Source organism: Buteo buteo, chromosome 4 (genome assembly GCF_964188355.1).
Source record: "Buteo buteo chromosome 4, bButBut1.hap1.1, whole genome shotgun sequence".
NCBI lineage: Eukaryota > Metazoa > Chordata > Aves > Accipitriformes > Accipitridae > Buteo > Buteo buteo.
In genome coordinates this window covers 30345171-30361164 of record NC_134174.1, presented here as the reverse complement: position 1 = coordinate 30361164, position 15994 = coordinate 30345171, and the positions used below count along the sequence as shown (strand labels likewise).

The following is a 15994-nucleotide window of genomic DNA, read 5'->3' as shown; positions in this document are numbered from 1 at the left end:
AGCCTGTAGCGCTGCATGGGGTTGTTGTGACCCAAGTGCAGGACCCAGCACTCAGCCTTGTTGAACCTCATGCCGTTGGCCTCAGCCCATCGATCCAGCCTGTCCAGATCCCTCTATAGAGCCTTCCTACCCTCAAGCAGGTCAACCCTCCCTCCCAATTTGGTGTTGTAATCATGCTGGAGGTAGTAACGGGGTTTGTTTCTCCTACTCTTGTGTTCCGTACCATATGGCCATTGTTCACTTCTTTTTTTTCTTTGATGGCCTCGTCTTCCCTCTCCCATGGTATCACTTCTTCCTCTCCTTCCCCCTCTCCAATCGTCCTCTCTCTGCCTGCAGGTCATCCCTCAGGAGGAGGAGGCGAGGAGCAGCCTGATGTACCGGTACATCATCCATGAAGACCTGCTGCCCATGATCGGAAACAACAACGTCCTGCTTGAGGAGATGGATTCCTACGAGTGGGCCCTCAAGAGCTGGTCTCAGTGCTCCAAGGCATGCGGAGGAGGTAGTTTTCCCTTCATAGCAGCCTACAGCGCGTGTTTGGGAGGACACTTGGGTATGTTGGGCAGCGCATGAGCCCTTTGGGGCATGTCTGGCTTGGAAACACGCAGATGCTGTTTTAAAGCGTTTCTCCCTAAGATCACACATTGCAAGGCTTTAGACCTAGACCTGGTACTGCTTGGAGGCCTGGCTTTCTTCTCCATGCCCATACCCATGTTCTTTGCACCTCTGTAATTTGGGGGATCTACCACATGGGAACATGAGTGTTAAAAACCATTATTGCAGAGCAGTTTAGGTGAGCATTTTAGCCAGTTTTTTTATGAAAACAGGCTTACGTGATCATGTGTGCATACCTTTGTCTATCCATGTAGCTGCAATGACTTTTAAATTCCTTGGCTGTTTTTAGCAGGATTTGAGCCAAGGAGTAGCAATCTTGCAGATGACTGGTGGTGGCAGGGGGTGGACCAGAGTCCTCCAGAGGTCACTTCCAACCTCCCTGACCCTCAAATAATGGAGAAGACCTCACGCTTCCACCTTGTGCCGGCCAGCTCATGGCTGGAAGATTTTTGGGACTTGCAGAGCTGGAAAGCGAGCTCTCACTGGCTCCCCAGACCTTGCTGCAGCCTGGCTCCCAGCAAGGCGGCAGGCAGCTCATGGTTAAGGCTGGCTTAGCCCCGGTCTGGTCTGCTCCCAAGCAAGCGCAGCTTATTTGGCAAATTAGAGCAGTGCTTTGGCTGGGCTTGCAATGTGCTGCTTTTCCTCCCCCCCATCTGGAGCAATAAAGCTGAATTTTTAGCTTGCTAAATGCTCATGGGGCTGTGGTGGCTGTCTCCACCAAGAAACTCTGACGTTTTGACCTGGGTTTTGGGGAGAGCAGCTTGGGGGAGAGAGGTGGCGGGGGAAGGCTGAGTCTGCTTCACCCCTCTCTGTGTGTGCACCCCACGGTGGGCTGGGTGACCCCAGGGAGCCTGGGGGGTCTGGCACCCGCACGAGCATCTTCTGCAAGCCTGGGCGAAGCACCGCTTGGGTCCCACCTGAGCGGTGACATCCGAGAGCACGCGTCCCAGCGGGGATGCAGGAGGGGGCTGGGCAGGGAGCCGGTGGGACCCCTGCACCCATTGCCTCACCGCCCATGCTCTGCCCCTCCCAGGCATCCAGTACACCAAGTATGGCTGCCGGCGGAAAAGCGACAACCGGATGGTGCATAGAAACTTCTGCGACAACGGCAAGAAGCCGAAGCCGATCCGGCGGCGTTGTAACCTCCAGGAGTGCTCCCAGCCGGCGTAAGTCCTCCGCGGCTGTCCCGAGGTGCTCCCATCCCCTCTATGGGGGGGATGCCAACCGCTTCCCGGGCTGGGCATCCCCTTTTAACGCCTTCGCTGTGTCCGTCTTTCCAACCCCTGGCAGCTGGGTGGCCGAGGAATGGGGTGCCTGCAGCAGGTCCTGCGGCAAGCTGGGGGTGCAGGCGCGGGCGGTGCAGTGCGTGCAGCGCTTGCAGGACGGCACCAACCGAACCCTGCACACCAAATACTGCACCGGCCAGCGGCCTGAGACGCGCCGGCCCTGCAGCCGCCTGCCCTGCCCCGCACAGTGGAGGACGGGCGCTTGGTCGGAGGTGAGCTGGTGAAGGGGGAGGAAGCCCCCCCGAGCGCGCGGTGGGGTCGGGAGGAGGGGTATAGGAGCTGGGTGTGAAGGCCAGGTGCTTATAGAGCAGGCGGGTCTCATAGGGATGGAGATAAAGGTACGAGAGCCTGTGATTTTTTCACCAAAGTTTGTGGGGAAACTCAAAATTAGACAGGGGATATAGCATCCCTGTGCGCCCCAGCAGAGAATGTTTGGGGTTTGCTGGAGAAGGGGAGGAAAAGCCCTTATTAGAAAGCAGTATTCAGCCGAGGAGTCGTTATTTGCCAATAAATACTCCTCCGGGGTGGCTATTGGGGCATGCCAGCTCCCCCCACTCCATCCCTGACTGTCTGTCCGTCTGTCTGTCTGGGCGCAGTGCTCGGCGAGCTGCGGGGAAGGTGTCCAGCAACGGCAGGTGGTATGCAAAGGCAGCGAGAGTGGTGGGCGCTGCGAGGGGGACAAGCCGGAGGCCGTCCAGGGTTGCCACGTGGCCCTCTGTCCGGGTGAGAGGAGGAGGAGGAGGTGCGGGGAGGAGGGGTGGGGGGGCACGCACTGGTGGGGACCAACCTTCATGCATGCCTCCAGCCCACCTTGGCTTCAGGGGGATGCCAGCAAAGAAGGTCGGGTTGAAAGTCCCTGATGGTGCTGGCAGAGAAAGGGTTAAACACCAGCCCAAATATTGCACTTTTCTGTTCTTGACCCTGATATTTGCTGTAGGTGGTTTTGGGTTTTCTGGCAGCTTGGAGATGGGCACCTTGGAGTTTATCTTGGGGTTTTTTGGGTGGCTTAAGCGCTGGGTTAACTGGGTGCTCGCCAAGGGGCCTCATTTTGAAGGAGATCCCTTAAAACAAACAACCCCCCCCCCCCCAAAACCCCTCCTAAGGTATTTCAAGTGCACCCAACCTCCCGTGGCGGCTGGGCATCATGGTGCTCTCTCTCCGCAGGAAACCTCTCCGGCATCACCGCCAGCGCCGATGCCGACGACCACAGCACACCCAAAGGGCAGCGAGTGCCCCAGGACGGGGCCAAAAACCCTGTTAGCAAGATCTCCTCCAGTAAGTGGCCCTGCTGGGGTAAGGATGATGCTTCCCAGGAGAACAGGAGAACCCTCCCGAGGGCTTCTGCAGCTCCCCGTGGGAAACGGAGGCGGGTCGGAGGGAGGATGCACATCCAGCGGTGGTTTTGGGGAGTTTTGCCCTGTGTTGCTGCATCCCTGAGGCCTCTGACTGCAAAGCCTGCCGCTCGGTTGCCATCTCGTGGAGTCTGGGATCTTGCAGTTTCCACTGCCTTTGGCTGGGCACCGCGTCGCACTCCCTTTGTCTCCCGGATTTTATGCCCTTTCCTTTTTACCTCGAACTTTTTTCAGTCTCCTGTGTTTACCTGAGCAGGGAGATGGCTTCTGGTTTTTGGCCCTTGCTCCAAGCAAGGGATTGCTTAGAGCGTTTCATAGCTGGGGTGAGATGCATCACGATCTGATTTAAAGTGCTGGTTTGGAGCATCCCTTGCTCTCTGTTTTTCCTCCCGTGCACAGAAACCTCGAGCACTTTGGCTTCGTTTTCCAGCTCCTTCACCCCACCTTCCTATACAATCATTGCCAAAATTGCCGCCTCGGGGCAGAGAGCAATTATAGGTTTGGCAGCATCCTGCAACGGGGGGTTGCCTTTGGGACCACCAGCAAGGTGCAGGGGTGGGAGCCTAACGCCACCGTCACCTTGCGCGCTGTCTGACACTGCTCTGTCCCTCTGCAGGGGAGCCTTGCCTTGGGGACAAGTCCATCTTCTGCCAGATGGAGGTCCTGGCTCGCTACTGCTCCATCCCCGGCTACAACAAGCTCTGCTGCGAATCCTGCGGCAAGAAAGCCTCCTCCACCACCGGCTCGCCCCCGGCCACCGGCCCCAGCGCTCCCCCGGGAACCGACGCTCCCAGCCCCGCTCCGCCGCTCTCCCCCAACCCCACCGTCCCTGCACGGGGGGGACCCGGTGGGGACCCCACGCCGGCACCTCGGGCCGGGCCGGTTGCCGGTGGAGGAGGGATGCCCGGCAGCGGTGTTTTCCCCGGGGGGCTGCCAGCCCTGAGGGAGCCGGGCAGGGGCCACACAGCCAGGTAACCCGCCCAGGACCACCTCGCCGTGGGGCAGGGGAAGCCTTTCACCTCCCTCCCTTCCTCCCTTTCCTCCTCCTCCTCCCACTCTCTTTCCTCTCCTCTCCGCTTCCAGTGATGGTTTTCATGGGTGGCACTGCCAGGTTTGGAAATGACCTGGCTCACCCAGAAATTCCCGGGAAAACCACTTTTTTTTCTCATGATCTCCCCCGCCCTCCTAGCTGTGGCGTGGGGTTTTTTTTGACAGCACCACAGAAAAATGGTGAAAAGGAGCAAAAAAAGTGACAGCGGCTTGGCTGTGGGTAGACGGGCTGCTTCCTCCCAAGGTGCTAAAAAAAAGATTTCGGGGGGGGCTTTAATGTTGTTTTTTCCTTCCCCATGCCCCCAAGATGTGCTGGAGAGGAGGGTCCTGGCTCGGGGTTCAGCCCCAGTGCTCGGAGCTTGGGAGTAGCAATGGGAGGGTGCTGCGAATTTGGGGGGACAAGCAACTGGAGGGAGGTGGTGAGGTGGGGAGGAGGAAATGTCAGGAAATGCCCAAACTGCTGCCCTGGGCTGTCTCTGTTGGGGTAGAGGGTTTGGGAAGCATGTCTGGGGGAAGGATGGAGCGTGAAAACCAGTAGACCAGCTTCTGTCCTGCATTGCAGGATAGGCAGGAGATGTTCCAGGCAACTTTAACGTGAGCAATAAGAACAAGGTCAAAGACCAAAAATACATGTAAAAAATGCCTGTCACCTGGCGGTGACTTTTTAGCCAATACTGCCCTTGGCCAGCCTTGAGCTGATACTGATGTGCAGCCTCCCCAGGACCACCAGCCTCATCCCTGCACCCTTGTACCCAGTGCCTGTGGGGCATCGACTCCTTTCAGAGGGAAATGGGGACGACTGGGAAGCCAGCAATGGATTTTAGGGGCAGTTACAAAGAAAGGAGAGAGGAAGATTAATCTGCGTCCTTTTTGTCGCTTGGGAGGGTCTGAAAGGGAGGTGATTAATACCGTTAAAAAATATTGTGCCAAGTACTAGACGTATGCACAGCACTTTAGGAGCCTAGGGCTGCGTGCAGCTTGCTTGGTATCAGGCCAGCTCCGGGCACAGGGTCTGCCCGGAGGAGTTACAGTCCTCAAAACCTCCCCAGAGCGGGGTCAGGCAGCCTGCTGTGTCCCCGAGGGGTGTCCCCGAGGGGGCTGCTGCGGTTTCGGTGCTTAGGGGTGTGCAGCCTCCCAGCTGAGGGCATCCAGCACCTCCAGGTGCAGTGGCAGGGGAAGGTGGGCTTCCCTGGGGGATGAACGCTGGTAGGGAGGAGGTTTTGGGGGACAGAGAGGTGGAGTCCGAGGAAGGCAAGGCTTGGCAGGTAGACCAGTTTGGCATCGCAAAGCAGGATCTCTTGGGAGCACGTGCGTGGCGTGGGTGCATCCGCTGGCCCTGATGGTGCCACTGCCCTGGCCGTCCGACGAGCAGGACGGGGCATCTCGAGGGGCACTGCTTCGTAAGCTCTTCAGGTGTCCAGGGCTTGCTGGCGAGGCAGCCAGGGGTGCTCGGCACGTTGGTTTTAGGGCATGCTGCTCGATGCTGGTGCTTTCAGTGCCGGGGCAGAGCGCTGCATCGGTAGCACTTGTGTGGCTGCAAAAAACTTGAGGTCGGGGCATCTCGGGGGAGCTCACGTCAGTGTGCGAGCTCCCCTCAGCCTTCGCTGGTCCGGCGTGGGTTGCAGCAGGGGAGAGGTTGAGGTACGTGCTTTAATTGAACCGAATGGAGACCCCTGTGCATTCCCAATGTTTTACGCATTGGACTCCCTCTGCAATGCTCCCCTGGAGCTACCCAACAGTACAGAAAGGGCTGAAGAGATGTTAAGAGGGCAGCTTGTGCACCCTCCTGCCCCCGGATCGCCTTCAAGTCAAGGCTGGACGAGGAGCGTTTATGGAACTACTCTTAAAAGCACCTGAGGCTGGAGGTCCCCTGCCCTTTGGCATTAAGTGGGCTTCACGAAAGACGAAACAAAGCCACACGTCTGTCTGAGCCAAGCAACCAGCACACCTCGTGGGAGCAGACAGACGGAGGGAGGCCTATGAAACGCTGCGGCAGGGTGCCCAGGTCCGAGGCGTTGCAGGTATCGGTACCCACAGGCTCGACGAGATACTCTGGATGTACCAGGGTGGGATTCATCCCTCGGACTGCTGACACTGCCGCCGTGCCCCTTGCCAGCCTGTCCACCAGTACCGCCCTCCGCGGGAGTGCCAGCATTTATTTATTGTGCCAAAGATAACACTTTGTTTACTCTTCAAGGAGCATCTTTCCCCTGCGGCGCGGTGCACGGTGTGCCGCAGCCTTCTCCTGCTGCTGGGACAGCCCTGGGCTGGCTCAGGGCAGGGCTGAGCTTGCTTTGCCTTTCCCTGCCCCAAGCAAGTCTTTTCTCCAGCGTTCAGCCCCCTGCCCTGTAGCCTTGGAGGCATTGAATAAAAACACCCCCCCCCATCAAAAATGGGCTGTAATGTCTCCAGGGCGCAGTAGATGTGCGTGCATGCATGCGTGCTCGCTCCTTCCTCCCAAATTCTCATCTGCACCCCTCCTTTCAGTGCTGTCCTGGGTGGGCGTTAGTGCTTTATTGCATTAGGAATATTTGCAGTGGTTCCTTGCTATACCTCGGAGGAGAGCGGTGGCTCAGGACTGGCCCAGTCCCCTTGCACCCCGCAGCCGGGGTGCCCGGGGGGAGCTTCGGGGCAAGGGGGCTGCACTGCAGGTGCTAACCCCCACCTCTAGCCAAGAGAGGAGGGCGAGATTTTAAAGTAAGGTGCGATTAAACCCCCCCCTCCTTTGCCACATGTGGATGCTCTGGGGCGGTGATGCTGCAGGGCTGGGACCCAGCACTGGGTATTTATTCCAGGCGAGTGCAAGAAGCGCCTAGGGCGGGCTGAGGTTGGGCGGCTTCTCGCCGTACGGATGCCACGGTGCGTGGAAAGCTGCGGCGTGGGGATGGAACGCTGTGACAGCCCAGCTCCCAGCAGGGATTTGGCCCTGTCTTTGGGAGGAGGGGGTGCGTCTGGTCCCCCCCCATCCTCCTGAGCCAGGCAGACGCACCAAGTCATTCCTGTGATGTAACCTTGTTCAGTGTTACAATGATGTATAAAGTTTTGTACATACGAGATTCAGAGCTTTTTAACTTTTAATATTTATTAATTTTGTTGGGTTCTCTTTTTTTTTTTTTTTTGAACTCTAACATAATGTAAAAAAAAATAAATAAATCCACATCAAAATCTCTTTCTGTTGATTTATTTGGGGGATGGGTGTGTGAGGGGGGGAAATATGATTGTGACCTGTGTGTGGTTGTTGAAAGAAGTGGATTTCACGCAGTGAGCCACCACCTCTTTATTTTATTTCAACTCAGCCACTCCTCTCTATCAGCCAGAGTTTCGCATGGCTGTTTTGAGATTATTTTTTTTTCCTTTTAAATAAGACAAAGACCCAGTGAAACCCACAGATGTCTAAATTACAAGCACCTTGTGATGGCTGTAATACCATTTCATGACACCCAGCTGCTTGGCTCCGCTCTCGCAAGGCTTATTTCTAGCTACGGTCGGCAACAGCTTTCTGGCACAACGTGCTCGTTCCCAGGGTGCAGGATAATGTCGGGATCACCGCACCAGCCATCCCTCCTGCTGCAAAGGGCTGTGGCCGTGGGATGGCTGGTGATCTCCTGGGGATCCTCCTAGGACAAAGCCAACCAAGGGGTTTATCGTGCTGCAGGTCTGCAGTGACACGCTCCCCTGGATCCGTGGTCCCGGAGCGCACGATTCTGCGTTACGGGGTCATGGGGCTGAGTCTGATCCTGCTGCTGCCTGTCTCCGTTTGCTGCTTTCTCACTTGCCGTGCCACCCCCTCTCGCACTGCAGTACCCTAAGTCAGTTGAACTGATGGTGAAAAGCACATTGCTGACCCCCCGGGACATGGCTTTAGTGCCATACGCCTGCTCCAGCTGTGCCTGCTACTGTTGGCATAGCAGGAGGAAAACCTCTACGTATATACATATATGCACACAAAAAACCATCTAGCTTAGCCATTGCAAAAATAAAAGATGTGTTACTGGTTCAGGCCCAAATGAGCCCCTGAGCTTGCACTGACAACTGATACCCGCGGTCGGGTAATAAATAGAGCAATGAAACCGGGGCAGGGCTGAAGCTGCAGAACAAACCCCACCATGGGCAGCGATGCCCAATGTCGGGGTGCATTTCGGCAGCCCCCCCCTTCCCCTGTGCGTGGCGAGGAGGAGCGATGCCCAACATCAGCTACCGTTGCTGCTCACGGGCGAGGTTTGGGCAAGGGTTTTTTAGGCAGCCCCTCCTGCACGTCTCGGTGCTGCCTCGGTCGCCCCAGCTTGCAGATGCTCCGCTCCATCCCCGAAGCAGAACCACGGTGCTGGGTGAAGGGTGTCCTCCGTGCTCGGTGGGTGCTCGGTGGGTGCTCGGTGGGTGCACCGTCTCGCCCCATCGCTGGCGGCCGCAGCTCCTCGTGCTGAGCAGGGGCAGGATCGGGTCTCCAGCTCAGGCGAGCCCGTCCTCCCGCAGCTCAGGGGCACGCGGCGGCCGAGAGGTGCCGGCGGAGGTGCTCGATGAAGTCCGCTTGGGACTGCGGCAGGACGCGGTTAATGACAGACGTGGGGATCCAGCCCTTTGGGAGAGAAAACACCCCCACCCCCGAATTTGGTCCCGCTGGGTCAAAGAGAGTTGGGGGCGCCCAGCCCCACGGGGAGGAGGGCGCGTTTGCACGCAGGGGATGCGCACCCCTTGCTGTCCCACCCCAAGCGAACGCGGTGGCACTTGCCTTCAGGTCCATGCTGAGGAGCCAGGTGAAGCGGGTACGGTCGGGGTCCCCCGCCAGCGGCTGCAGGACGATGCAGCTCAGCCGGGACTCGGCCCTGCGGCGGGGCAAGGGAGCAGGCAGTGAGGGTCTGGCACGGGGGAGTGGGAAAAACGGGGTAAGGGGATCCCAGAGCAAACGCAACCGGTAGCTCTCGGCGTGCCTCCCTTGCCGTACCCGCTGCAAGCGTTCATGGCTGCAGCTGTGGTCTCCCCCCTTGCAGGGACACGATACCCCGTGACGGTCACTTTTTTTGGTGAGGGGGGGCTTTACCTGATGCACCCTTCCTGCAAGGGCAGCGGCTCGACGTGGGTGGCGGTGCCCACCAGGTAGACGGCCGTCTCCCTCCTCCCGCGGTGCCGCACGCTGACGAAGTCCCGCTGGCCCACCAGGTTGCCCGGACTGGGAGCGGTGACTTCGTGCGTCACCAGCGTGTCCGTCCCGACGCGCTGCAGGACCTACCAGAGCAAGGAGGGTCCCGGGGATTAAGTCCCCTCTGGGGACATCCCTGCCACCCCCTTACTCCTGCCCCGGGGGACGTTAAGGCGCCTTGAGGACAGCAACGTGGGGTAGGAGCAGGACCATCAGCAAAACAGGGGCTTGGGGCTGGCTCCTGGTGATAATTAAATCCCCATCCCTTGCAGGCTATTAAGGGGGGAAGTGGGTGATTTTTGCAGCCTTTTTTATCTGGGGTGGGTGTCTCTCTGTCTCTATGCTATTCTTTTTTTCTGAAGGGACAGGGAAGTGGTAGCAATATATAAGCAGAGGCTGGGTAGCATCTGAGCCAGCCCAGGTGAGTAAGGGGAGGCTGTCGGGGGCTGGCAGCTTGCTTAGGGATACGCTGTGATTCGGGAGCTGTGAAATAAGGCAGCTACTCAAAAGAAGCCCAAGACAACACATAAGCTTGCTGGGGGTGCCCCCGCAGCATGATATATTTGGTTTTGCCTCTTTTATTTGAGCTGATTCCCCTGAAGGACGTCTCCTGTGACACTAAAGTCTGAGCAACATTGGAGTCCCCCAGTGCGGAAAAACCTCTGTGAGCCGGCACCGTGCAGAAAAGAGAGCTTGGAAACAACACAGTTTCTCAGTGCCACACCAGTAAAGCACATCTTCTCTCCCTGGGGTGATATCCTGCTTTTGCAGGAGTGTGGAATTAGCTTTAATCCTTCAGAAATCTTTAAAACCTCAATAAATATGATTTTTTTGGATGCTAGCAACCCCGGCAATGCAAAGTCTCGGATGGTCTGCCCGTGATGGCATCCCTCCCCACCTTACCTTCACCCGGCTGAGGGTCGGGTTCCACTGGGGCATTTGCTCGATCCTCTCGAACAGCTCCCGGTGCAGCCGTGCCACTGGCACGGCCAGGACCACCTCTGCCCGAAACACCTTGCCCAGCCCAGGGAGGGCAGCGCTGGACACGGTGGCCCCAGCGTCCTGGGAGAGCAGAGAGCTACATCAACCCCAAATGCCCTGAGAGACATCGGCTACGCGCTGAAATGCCTTGCTAATAAATCATCCCAGTCCTCTTTTTATCACTGCTTGGTTTACAGGCAAAAGCTGTTATATCTAAATCATGACACTATGATTGCTTTTTTTTTTTAAGCTCCTTTCTAGCTAAATTAAACAATTCAGCAAACAGCTTAATGAACAAACACCATAAATAACAATAAAGTCGCAATCTGTTGGGTTTTTCTGCCGAAATGCTCCCAGCTTTCCCTGGGAACAGGATTATCTGAGTTTCCCCTTCCAAACCTTTTCCTGCTGTCTATTTACTTTGCAGATTTGCTTGCGAATGTGCTTAAGGAAGGCTTGCTTGGAAACCCTCTTTGCCGTGCATGCTTTTGCACGGCACGTCTCCTGCGCCCGCGGCTTCCCTTCAAGCAGGAGGAATAAGAGAAGCAAATCTCCCCTTCCCAGACTCATTTCTCCTCCCAAGAGCTTTTCTGGCATGAAGCAGCAAAGGCAAGAGGCGGCCGGGTTTTACCAGCATCGTTTCTGCCTGCCAGCTGGTGTGCTGCTGCAGGATGCTCAGCGCTCGCTGCAGGGCTGTTTCTCCCTGGGTGATGTAGGAGAGGTCCATGCTGGAGAACCGGCTGGGGCTGATGTCTCCGTCAGACTCTGGGCACGTGGCTGAAGGAACAAGGCAGAGCAACGTGAAAATCCACCCTCCCCCGGCTTCGCCTGCGCACGTGGTTGCACGTATAGAAGTGGAAATGGAGCTGGAGCAGAGGGTTTTGCTGACCCAAAGTCTTGGCTCTTACACCTTCATTTCCACCACGCAGCTGGTGCCCTCTTGGGCTGGGGGAATGGCTTGGTGTAGAAAACCTTGCTGTCAGGAGCATCCCTGGCATTCATTCACTGTGTCTGGGCTGACTGCTTGGAAAGCTTTTTGAATTTGCTTTCCAAATCAATTCCCGGTTACACTGTGGTACAAATTGCACGTTGCTTGGGTATTATTAACATTGCATAGGCAGCCCTTGGACCGAGCCATGCTTCAAAAAAAAACCCCAGATGAATTTGCCAATTTTCAAGTCTTTAGGTAAGTGGTGGAACTAGAGACACAGCAGACATGCAACAAAACACTTTTAAGTGCCTGTAACCTCTGCTAAAAGCTTTGCCTGCCTGTATGGTGAGCCAGTGCAATTTGCCTTCCCAGAATCTCAGGGTCTCCCCGCTAACCCACTTTGCCAGCAGTGTGGGGAATGCTTTTAAGCTATCAGAGAGCTGGAAACCAGCCCAGCAGTGAGAAGACAGTTAACTCTGTCCCTCCAAATATGGTCAAATCATATGGAGACGGGTGCGTTTTAATACGCATCCCTCCATCATGCATTGCAAGGGGGTTGTGAGCAGGGCTAGGAAATGCCCAAGCGCCTGGGCTGAGCTTACCTGTCTCCTTCCCCATCAGCCTCTGAATATAACGAGGAATTTTGGAAGGCAGGCGACGGGAGCCTTTTACCACCAGCCCTCTCACGTCCTTCTGTACTGCCGCAACGGCTGTTTTCTTCAAGCCTAGGGGAGAGACGAGCAGGCTTTGGTGAGCACGGAGCATGCAAGGAAGATGCTGTGGTGCTCCACGTCCCTGCTAGAAGTTCATTTGCAGCTGAGACCGAGACTACCCTATGCATGATACGACGCTGGAGGAAAATAGGCACATAGATGCGACATTTCCAAGGGAGCACCTCCCAAGGGGATGCCCATCAGATGCAGACTTAGCATCTCTTTTCTGCCTGTTTTTCCCAAGGTTGGGGGCTGCGGAGGGGGAAGGTGAGCGGTGCTTACCGGGCAGGCGTCGGAGGTGGTCGTGGGCGATGCCGCAGCACAGCTTGACGGTGGCCCGCAGCATGGCGTGGGAGCGGGGCTGCCTCCGGGAGCACGCCGCATCCCGGCGCGTCTTTATAGCCGGCCTGAAGGCCGGCACCTGATGATAGGACCATGCTGCCAGATAGCAGCTGGGAAGAAGGAGTACTCAAGGACAAGGCAAGCGAGAGGAGGGGCCGGAGGGAAAGGCCACGCTTCCCTCTGAATGAGCAGTCCCTGCCTTTCCTCCTGCCCTGGGCAGGCGGCTGTGAATGGACGTATCCCCGGGACACGGCTGAGATGGATGGGGCACGTTAGTGGTCCCCAGTGCCGCTCGATCGAGGACTGCGGCGGCAAACAAGCTGGCAAAGGCAACCAGGGCACTTGCACGGAGGGAAGGATGGGGTGGGAGTTGAGAGCAACGTGGCTTTGCTCTCGGGGAGCGTGGAAGCTGCTGTTAAAGCTGTGGTTGCAGAAAATGGTGCTTCTTCCTATGGGAACTCCATAGAAATTATGGTGGTAGTTGCTGCTGTTGTAACTCCTTGAGTAACTCCTTATTTTCCTCTTTTCTACTTTACTCCCTCCTAATTGTCCCCTGCAGACCTCTGTTGCTCAGGGTGGTGGTGGGATCACTACGTCTTTTGGCATGAAGTTATTCAGTCCTTCCCCTTGTGTTTTTAATTGTCCCTCTTAAAAGGTTAAACATAAAACCTACTAGGTCACTCCCTAACATACAGCCACGTTGTATTCCTTTGGCCCTTTGCAATACCTGCTTTTTCAAATGCTTTGAAAACCCTGCTTGATTTTTACTGTGGAAAGGCTCTTCCACCTGTATGTTCCAAGGGGGTTGGATGCTTTTGTCTCACTTAGCATCACTATGGCTCACTTTACCTTCAGTCTCTGAGACTGCAACAGCCAAAATACTTGGGCAAGGAGGCCAGGAGGGCTTTTTGTCTTCAAAAAGGGTAGGAGAGTCTTCAAGGCTTGCAATCTGGTGTGGTTGTGGCAAGCAGATCTCTTGCTGGGAGGGGAACAGTCCTTCCATGCACCCGTGCAAGCGCTGCAGGCAGCTGCCTGCGGACCCCTGTTCCCTGGCAGCTCTGGGGCTGTCACAGCCGTGATGGAGACAGTCTGGTGAATCTATACAGTATCGCATGTTTATTTAATACGTGTATTATTAGGAGCAGAGCAGCAAGAGAGAAGCCTGTGGATGGCTTTTGGGCATGGCAGAATAACTGCGGCGGAGGGTAATTGAGTGAGTGGGAAAAACAGCAGTAGGAAACGACTGTTTTCAGCCAAAGCTGATGGAGTTAATTACGGTTATTTGCTCTCTCTGACTCATAGTGCTGGGTCCCTCCTGGTGAGCGCTCATGCCAAGGAGCAACCCCTCACCGATGGGGTGACCCTTGCAGCCTGCCCGGCATCCCGGCAGCTGAGGAAGGCAGCAGCCCTTGCGGGGAGATGGGCCAGAGCAGGGGCTTGTCCCTGTGTCACCCTTCACTGCCTTGTCCCACACGGGAGCTGGGGGCTCCGGCTGTCCCTCCAAACGTCTGCGCTGCTAGTATCTTGTTTCCTATAGCGAGCATCGCATCCCTTCGATACTCCCACTATTGACAGGGATGGAGTGGGTGGAACAGTCTCCTAGGAAAACTTCAGCTTTTTTCCCATGGGTTTTGGCCCTGCTGTGCCAGAGAGATTTATCCCAGCCCTGGGGACTTGTTGGCTCAGCTCAGCCAGTTCCCAGGCTCCCTGCCTGATTCACCAGCCCCAGACCTGAGCTTTGGCCCCTGGCTTTTCCTGCAGGGCTAACCTCATGGCACAGCTGCTGTGGCTTGCACAGTTGTGTCCCGTTGCAGCTTCACAGCTTTCTCCCTCCATTCCTGATTGCTGGGCAGGTTATAACAGCAACCCCCTGCCAGCTGCTGCTTTTTGGATGCTCTGCTTTTGCAGTCTGCCTCAGGGTGACTTCGTATGTGGTGGTACCCAGATAAGTGCTTGTGTCCATGTCCCGTGCTCGCAGGAAAGCCTTGCAGATATGCCTGCGTGATGTGCATGGCCCAAAGCAGCCGCAAGCTTTGCAGCAGGGGCTTGGGATGTGCGCTGTAGCCCAACTGCAGCTCTGTGGGAGGTTTGCTATTGCTCTGCTCAGCACTGGGATTTATGCTGCTGCTTTGGTGAGTTGCAAATCGCTTTTTCTGGATTTTTTCATGGGGTCTGGGGAGTCACTGGGACCCAGCAGTTGGGAATTGCAATACTTTTTCAGCAGGCTGCCTAGGGAGGTCAGAGCAGTGGCTGATAAGAGATCTGCCCCAGCGCTTTAAACCTGCACCTCCGCTAGCTCCCAGAGCAAGCCGGTCCCTGCCAACGGTCTATCCTCTCACACACATTCCCCTCACTTTTGTGCACACTTTCTCATGTTAGTTTTGTCTCTGCAGAAAGCTGTAATAGACAGGCAGATAATGTTTTATCTCCCCATTGGGTGAGCGGTGTCCATATGCTCTCCTGAGGGCTGTACGAGATGTCCTGGGAATGAAGCAACTTACAGGGGAAAAGAAAATACCAAAAATTGCCTGTGATGGCAAGCCCAGAGGCCAGGAGAGGATGGCATTGCCAAACGAGACCCCAGCTCAGAGCGGTGAGGGGCTGCCGTGGGTCAGCCCTGGTCCACTGCCTGCTGAGGCAAAGGTCCCACGACCTTGGGTGCTGGTTGGCGGACACCCGTGGGTGCAGGGTGCCGTGGCCCCAGCTCCTGCGTGGCTGCAGCGGAGCGGTTTTGGCCTGACATCTCCACCAGCTTTGGCTGCAGCCACTGGAGGTCACTGCTGATCTGCAGCTCCACATGCAAAGCCACTTTTGGAGAGGCTGGTAGGAGCCCTGCTCCCAGGTGTTGGCTCTGGGCTGCTTTGCCTCTAACCCCCTGCAAAATCCCTGGGAGCTGGGTGGTTGCTGGCATGTAGGACCTCCACTAGAAATAAGATTTGGCACCTCCAACCCTCCTCGATTATCCCTGTCCCCTGCTCCTGGATGAAAGGACCCTTTGGGGACCCACCACTTCCAATTGCCCGGTTCAGTGTAGGACCTCCTGGGAGGGATGCTGGCTCCGGGAGCATCCTCCAGCTCCTGAGCAAACCGCACTGCCAAATGTGAAATGCAAGGCCTGTAACCCGCACTTCGGGAGGCAAAGGTAGAATTTCAGCAGCTAATTCTTCCCTCGTTGTTCTCGTCAAATAGTCTGTAATGAAGTTAGCTAGTAGGAATAATGTGCATTTTAAGGAAGATGCTCTTATTTGTTTCACCTCTTCTTGGTTTGGCCAGGTCCCTTTCTGCCCCCTTTGACCGAGGTGGCTCGGTGTCCCGTGTGGTGCTGCACCCCAGCTCTGTGGGTGCAATACAGTCAGCATTGGGCGTTTGGGGCTAAAAAGTCCCTTCTAGGAGGGTTTTGGAGCCATTGCCAAAGAAATGGGTGGAACCACATTTCCAGTTCCAATCCCAGCTATAGCACTCTGGCAGGACAAGTATTGTCCTTCAGGACTAGAATTTCAACTGATTTAGGGTAATGTTGTTGCTCAGCACTTAAGTAAAACCCGAACTAAAATCTTTCGGGGTTTCCACACCCCCTGAACACTGAT

At 56.2% G+C, this 15994-nt stretch overlaps 2 protein-coding genes across 4 annotated transcripts in view; one reads left to right on the top strand and one right to left on the bottom strand.

Annotated features, from left to right (window-relative positions):
- ADAMTS14 (ADAM metallopeptidase with thrombospondin type 1 motif 14) overlaps positions 1–7724 on the top strand; it is a 39711-nt gene extending 31987 nt beyond the window's left edge. For all 3 annotated transcript variants that reach the window (XM_075025390.1, XM_075025389.1, XM_075025392.1), the window contains 6 exons: positions 337–502; positions 1649–1781; positions 1906–2113; positions 2498–2624; positions 3066–3176; positions 3870–7724. In XM_075025390.1, coding sequence (XP_074881491.1) covers positions 337–502; positions 1649–1781; positions 1906–2113; positions 2498–2624; positions 3066–3176; positions 3870–4228 — 1104 coding nt within the window. In that variant the 3' untranslated portion in view covers positions 4229–7724. The remainder of the gene's footprint in view (positions 1–336; positions 503–1648; positions 1782–1905; positions 2114–2497; positions 2625–3065; positions 3177–3869) is intronic.
- A 1053-nt stretch (positions 7725–8777) lies between these two features.
- Positions 8778–13789, bottom strand: LOC142030482 (steroidogenic acute regulatory protein, mitochondrial-like). Its single transcript, XM_075026718.1, has 8 exons — positions 13758–13789; positions 12348–12517; positions 11955–12077; positions 11053–11198; positions 10344–10502; positions 9342–9526; positions 9033–9126; positions 8778–8879 (listed from the first exon to the last, which is right to left on the bottom strand). Exons 1-8 carry the CDS (start codon positions 13787–13789, stop codon positions 8778–8780), a joined length of 1011 nt encoding a protein of 336 aa, XP_074882819.1.
- Positions 13790–15994: the final 2205 nt, after the last annotated feature.